We start from the raw sequence: 6933 nt of genomic DNA on the forward strand, positions 1-6933 counted from the left end.
ACAAATAATCTGGTTTAAAATGGATGGTGCTTTAATTGTTTTACTTTTTATTTTTCGACTTTTGTTTATAGGCCATTATTTGATCATGGCTAATATTATTCCTACAGTTCGACGTCAAAATATCGAAATAATCTGTTCGAACTTTGAAATAACAGACGGTAATTGAAATTAATGAAATGTGAGATATGATGGATAAATTCTGTATGCGCAGCAAAGATTACCTTTCAAGGATTCAGGTGCTATGAATGCGTTCATATGACACCTAACTTGATTAGGCAGACGATTCGAGTATAAAATCTATGTGGACACTATTTGGAAATTCACTAAGTCTGGTTAGAGAATTCAATGTGCGTTAGATCGCTTAATAATATACCAATTCTTTTCGGTTGACGCGGTTTCTAGGTATTAAGTACATCAACTTTTCAGAATTCTACTTGTTGAGACCAAAGGATTGAAATAACCTGCATAATTTTTTTATTTGAGAGACTATATCTTCCAACTTTGCAGCCGTATTTTGCTTTCTTCTTGACATGCGCTTACTTTCGTACCTACCAGTATAATCAGTGATGGGTTAACTATTAGGCAGACTAGACAACTGTCTTCGGACCCCGCAATGGGTAAGGACCCTGGAGAAAGGTCAAAAGAGAAAAGGTCAATTTGTACAAGAAGGCGCTACAAAGGCATGCACACGGTTAAGGTTTTTAATTTTTTATTAGAAGCGCAAGGGGGCGTCAAGTTGAATTACGAAGACTAAAAAAAAGAAAAAAGAGGGAAAAGGCAAATTTTTATGATAAGAGCCGCACACAAAGAGGCGTCAAGTTGATTTACAAAGACTAAACATGGCGGCGCCGTCTGAATTTCACATTACCTAATGGACCCGGAGAATGGCATTCCTTAAGGGCCCGAGCATACGTTAATTTAGTACCGAGTATAATATTGGATTCGAATTATTGTCAGTAATTAAAATATACCATGTCTATAAAAGGAAGCGCCTTCAAATGTTGGAAATGCTCTCTCGAAATATTTTGTATAATCGAGTATTTTAAGATACCATCTTATGTAAGCTACTCTCAAATTCATAGTAATCGTGTCAGAGATTGAATCTACGTTACTTTGTCTACAAAACGATGCAAGATTGATGTACAAATATTTGAATTGCTTTTCTACATTCTTTTTATACTCGCTTACAACACATGCGTCCTGAATATAAAATTCAAAATAATTTTTCCAAAAATGGTCGAATAATTTTTCGTAAGAAGATCAGTTAGACAAATAAAAACATATAGGCAAGCACACTTAAAATCTACTCAATTAAACACGTATATAATAAGAAAATGTCGTTGAGAATATATATTAATTATGACGTTGTGAAAAATAAAATTAAAATTATTGTTAATGAAAAATTAAAATGATATAAAAATCAAACAAATTCATTTCTTAGTTTTCGCTGTGGATTTGGGATGTGTTGTTGATTTTTCTTCATTACAACCGAAAACTGCTTGTGATGCATATGTGATATAGAGAAAACCATCTTTTTCTTGATATTCTTGATATGCTTCGGCTAATGTACAGCTAAGACTTAACATCGAACGATCATTTACTAATAAATATAATGCTTCCGTTGGCCGTAATTGCATTCGATGTCTGATTATTGTTATAAATTGTGACAATGTAATTTCTTGTGGTACTAAATATTTTGATTTATCTAAATGTGGAAGATTCTTTTCTTTTGCGTATCGTGTAACCATAATCTGTAATAAAAGGGAAAAATTCGTTAAAAGTGAAAAAAAAATTGCAATAAAATTTATATTTTGCCAAAATAGTCAAGGCAGTTTTGTCTGCCACTTTAAATGAGTTGTAATACTCAATGGGATAAAATTGTAGATAAAATAATTAAATTAGGGCCGGTGTTGTTTCTATCAAAGCTCAGGTCCGTAACTAGGGCGTGGCAAAGAGGACACCCGCAACCGGTGCATAAGAAATAGAGGCGCAAAACAAAACGTATATTTTTTACGTAAAACAAAAAGTTAGTAAAGAATCATGTAAATGGCGCTCATTAATTTACATAAAGTTAAAAAATTCGATTTTTTTGATAACAGAGGCAAATTTAATCGGATCTTATTGGAATTTTTTTTGAAATCTACTAATTTTGGGTCATTTTTTCAGCTGTGATGTCAGTTTTTCGCTAGCTATCACTTATATGCTTAATTCCGGGGCCAGGACTCCACATTCTTGAAACCTATTAGAGCTAGGTTAATTTTGATCACAAATTTAAAAAGTATGACCCAAATTGAGTAGGATTACATACTTGGTTTATCAAAATTGGATAAAATTTGGGTGTGATAGAGCAAAATTAAAATTTTTGGATTCTGATGACGTCATAAAGTTCAAAAATTCGATTTTTTTGATACAGGCAAATTTGATCCGAGCTTATTGGATTTTTTTTGAGACCCACTAATTTTGGGACATTTTTTTCAGCTGTGATGTCAATTTTTCGATAGCTATCACTTACGTGCTCAATTCCGGGACCAGGACTCCACATTCTTGAAACCTATTAGAGCTAGGTTAATTTTGATCTCAAATTTGAAAAGTATGACCCAAATTTAGTAGGATTACATACTTGGTTTATCAAAATTGCTAATATGGTACTTTTTGATACCTTTTAATGAACAACGAATGAATATATTAATAATAATTACAATTTTAATCCAATTTTGTTTGTATTACTCTGTATTATTTACTATATTTATTATCAACAAAATTTCGATTTTGGAGGTTAATTTTGGAGTTTTGCTCGGAAACGTAGAGAGAAATCAATACTTTAATTTGATACTCTATCATTTGAATAAATTTGAAAATTTTATCAATTAAATGTACAGATTCTTTAAGGTAAAATGACACGATTATAGCAATTGTCCCCCATTTTACCTTTATTCTTATGTTAAATACTATCAGTATACAAATTTTTATCAAAATTGTTAGAGCCGATCCCGATATATAAAAGGCGCAACCTAAATACTTGCCACCGGCGCTATGTACCCTCGTTACGACCCTGTCAAAGCTAAACTGATTATTATTATGGAAGCCTTAGAACATATACTGACACAGTAATGTTTATTTCTTTAGTTTATTAAACTTAGTATTCCTTGATATATTTAATATATACATGGTATAAATAAAAAATAATTTAAAAAGGATATTTACCGGCACTTTTGTTGGAAATTTACATCTTAATGCATAAGTTTCTGCTTTTCGTTTATCTGTAACAAAATAAAAAAAAAACATTAAAATGAGTTAAAATAATTTATAAATATTTTTTATCGATATATGATGAAAACTTGTGCAATAATTTAAAAAAAATTGTTACACTTTATTAATTTTCAGAAATATCTTTTAATCTTTTGACCCTATTATGATGAACGCGTTTTTCAGTCATATTCATCTCTACAGAAATTTTTATCAAAATGGATTGATTTGTTGATAAAATAGTTTTACGGTTCAAAGCATTTACTAATTTCTAATAAATGACGCAAAACCTAATTTATAAACAATAAATTTCCAATTATTATTATCGACGTTATTGGCATGTGCAAATTCATTTAATATATGAATGATTCATAAATTTAATAAAACCCTAGTTTAACAAATAATACGTTCTATTAAAATGTTTAAGTACGAAATAGTTTTAATTGTAATATAAAATTTAATTTTAAAAAGAGTGTGATGCTCGATATTTGATAAGTAGACTACATATAAGAATGAATCTAAAACAAGAAAAAGAAGCACCTCACGCTTTTTTTTTACTTGTAAATTTTACTTAAACATTATTGTGTAGTTTTTGTTTAGTCCACATTTTAATAAAGCGTATATTTTTGGTTTAAAATTATAATTTTTTTAATTTAAAAAATGAAGAAATTTCGCTCATGCTAGCTAAATATATATTTATATGGTTATCAGTTTTTAATATTCCAAAACCTTCAAGATTTTAAAGTATCCAGATTTCCTGAAGTCAAGCTAATAAAAATTTTAAGAGAAAAGTAGTTAAAGAAACTAAGTTTATTCGATAGGTTAAAGGAATTTTCAAGATACATGGTTATTTCTTAATGTCCAGGGGGTGGATCTACTGGCTTTTTGGGATGCAGCCCAGAGCCCCGTGGATAATATATTTTATTGTCCTATTTTTTTTCCTATACCGTAAAATTTACGTCTTAGGTCTTTAGACGAGCCATAGAGTTTTAATTTCTGCGAATTTATAAAAAGTAAGATTTAAACTGGTGGTAGCGAAATTAAAAATAGTTTATTGCGTCTTGAAACGTCTAATTCTCGTTATTTGGAAGACTTTCATATATAATTAACTTAAATATTAAAATTCTTAATTATCAATAATTTATTGCTAATCATATCTATACCTATTTCTGTTTATCGATATAAATGAAATCAAAACATATAAGGTATATATTATTGCTAAAATTTAATTCAAAAATAAAAAACAGAATTATGACTTGAAAACTTAGCTACAATTTATGAATAAATATACCTATACAGAAAAGCATGATTTATTTTATATCAATTTTCATTTTTTCAAAATTATAACTTTTGTAACAAAGTAATTACCAATAATCTGGACGTCATAAAAGCAAATATTTAATCGAATTTAATTTCTATTTTTAAAAATGTAAGGTTAAAAGTTCATTAAGAATCCAGTTTAATCTATATTAATTGCATTATTAATTATTTAAAGTCGACTTATATTATAGTTCAACATGTCCGATGAACAAAATTGATTAGACATATATATCCTGCCATTTTAGTAATGATTTTTCAGGAAAACTATAACATTTATCAAAAAATGTATTTATGATTTTCGATATTAAAAGCTATAAACCAATTATTTTATTCAATACGTGAAATTACAATGATCTCGAAATTAAATTTTATCATAATTAGTTTTAAGAAAAATCCGCCATTTAAAAAAATGGTAGTAGTTAATTAAAAAAAAATTATGATTCTTTGTATTCAGAATAGAGAAAATTTTAAGAAATTTTTTTCGAAAAAAATAATGGTATAATAAAAATTGACTTACCAAATGATTGTTTTTGTTTAATATTATGATTAAAATTAACATCACGACGTGTTTTGTCTGGATAATGTCTTCTAGTTTCCATTTCGTTATTATTATTATTAAATTTCAATAAACACAAATTATTATTTGAATTTTCTTTAACTTTATTAGTGTTTGAATCAAAACACTGACAAATTGACAATAATGTTGTGTTCGAGTACATTAAAAGTTTGAATGTAACTCGATGTAAAAACTATATTAATTTGATTTTTATTTAGTTTTAGTTTTAAGTTATGTATTTAAAAAAATTGTCTTTATTTTTGTTATTTATTTCAATAAAAAAAATATGTTGTGTAATAATCGCGCGGTTTTATCATGACACTGTTGCATTGAACAAATAAATAAGAAAAACAGGCAAAACACTCACTTTTGTTGAGAGAGCAAGAACAACGGTTTTGATGAAACTATCTATCAACATGAATTTATCAAATCAGTATGAACTAAAACAAATAAATTTTACAAATATATATAGAAAATTATTTATTTTAAAATTTCTTATTTTTCAAATGCACGTCTCTTATTGGTGATATACTTTTTTAAATCATATTATAATTGATTTACAATAAAATATGACTCACATCATAATTTTGTGGGTGGGTTAAAAAGTTTATTTTTGCATCTTATTTGACAAAAGGATTAAAGTTGTTTACTATTTGGTATACATAATAAACCATCAAATTTTAAGTATGCAAAATAGGGTTTCTCCTCGAGAATTCTCGCCTCGAGAAATCTCGAGAAATTTGTCTTAAAATAAATTAAAATAAGTAGCAGGTACATAACATATAGCATTTACCTACCTACATGTATTTTCCTACCCAACACCAAAAATACACAAATATGCCAGTTTCACCCATATTAAAACGAAATTCATGTTTCTATATCTTTCTCTTGGCAATGATCAGTTTGGAAATCAAGGAAATTGAGGAAATATATGTTAAAAGAAAACCATTGATCAAATTAAAAGTAAAAACTAATTGCCAGAACTGTCAAAAATGTTGAAAAATGGAATGTAGTTTATAAGAGACATATGGCATAAGAGAAAAAAATTGTCTTTTTAATTACTTAATCAAAAAAGTGCAGATCCCAGAAGAAAAAGGATCTGTAGATCCACTAATTCTAGATCCAATGTCTAAAATTAAAAAGGAATAATATTAATATCTCATACCTTTTTTTTTTTTTTATTTCAAATTAGACGTGTATAAAATCAATTTGATTATCCTATAAATAAAATATAACGCTATTAAGGTCCACGTTTGAAATTTCGTGGTAATACAATGTCATCACACCTCTTTAAGCACATATTAAGCGCTTAGTCGGTGTAAAAGATACGGTATTGGTACGAAGTCGAGCAGGCAACAGGTTACTGTGTAATTTTTATAATTTTTCGTCTTAAGAAACGATAAGTTTTTTTGTTTTATTGGTATAAATAATATCATACACCCAACTAAATCCTTTATAGTCGACAAACTTAACCCAACCAACTCATAATTACAACAATACTCCGGGTCTGTAAAATGTTCAGTTTATTTTTTTGGGCTGTTTTTTCCGGGTCTATTTTTTCCAAGTCTATTTTTTCCGATTGCCGTCGTGTACAATAAAATGGATGAGTTTTCTTACATTTAGAATATATTTTTTTATTTTTTGTTTGTTTTGAAGCCTTATAACGGTATAATAGGCCCTTTTTATCCCAGCACGGTTTAATAAAACCCAAGGAAAAGATTTAAAAAGTTAAATATTTCTAAAAGTTTTAATAGTCTTGTTAACAAGTTCAAATTGGTGAAATATGGAAAAATGAACGTAAAAATACGTAC

General features: G+C 27.9%; 1 protein-coding gene across 1 annotated transcript; it reads right to left on the reverse strand.

Annotated features, from left to right (window-relative positions):
• Nucleotides 1-541: 541 nt before the first annotated feature.
• On the reverse strand, nucleotides 542-5300 carry LOC123298102 (microtubule-associated proteins 1A/1B light chain 3C-like). Its single transcript, XM_044880006.1, has 3 exons — nucleotides 5084-5300; nucleotides 3205-3260; nucleotides 542-1751 (listed from the first exon to the last, which is right to left on the reverse strand). The coding sequence occupies exons 1-3, from the start codon at nucleotides 5283-5285 to the stop codon at nucleotides 1431-1433; spliced, it is 579 nt and encodes a 192-aa protein (XP_044735941.1). The 5' UTR covers nucleotides 5286-5300; the 3' UTR covers nucleotides 542-1430.
• Between the last annotated feature and the right edge of the window lie 1633 nt (nucleotides 5301-6933).

Source organism: Chrysoperla carnea, chromosome 4 (genome assembly GCF_905475395.1).
Source record: "Chrysoperla carnea chromosome 4, inChrCarn1.1, whole genome shotgun sequence".
Taxonomy (NCBI): domain Eukaryota; kingdom Metazoa; phylum Arthropoda; class Insecta; order Neuroptera; family Chrysopidae; genus Chrysoperla; species Chrysoperla carnea.

Coding starts and splice junctions, on each gene's coding strand:
- LOC123298102 (XM_044880006.1), bottom strand. CDS start 5,285: ATGTACTCGAACACAACATTATTGTCAATTTGTCAGTGTTTTGATTCA. Junction 3,261..5,083: donor TAAACAAAAACAATCATTTG/GTAAGTCAATTT, acceptor ATTTTGTTACAG/ATAAACGAAAAGCAGAAACT. Junction 1,752..3,204: donor AATTTCCAACAAAAGTGCCG/GTAAATATCCTT, acceptor CTTTTATTACAG/ATTATGGTTACACGATACGC.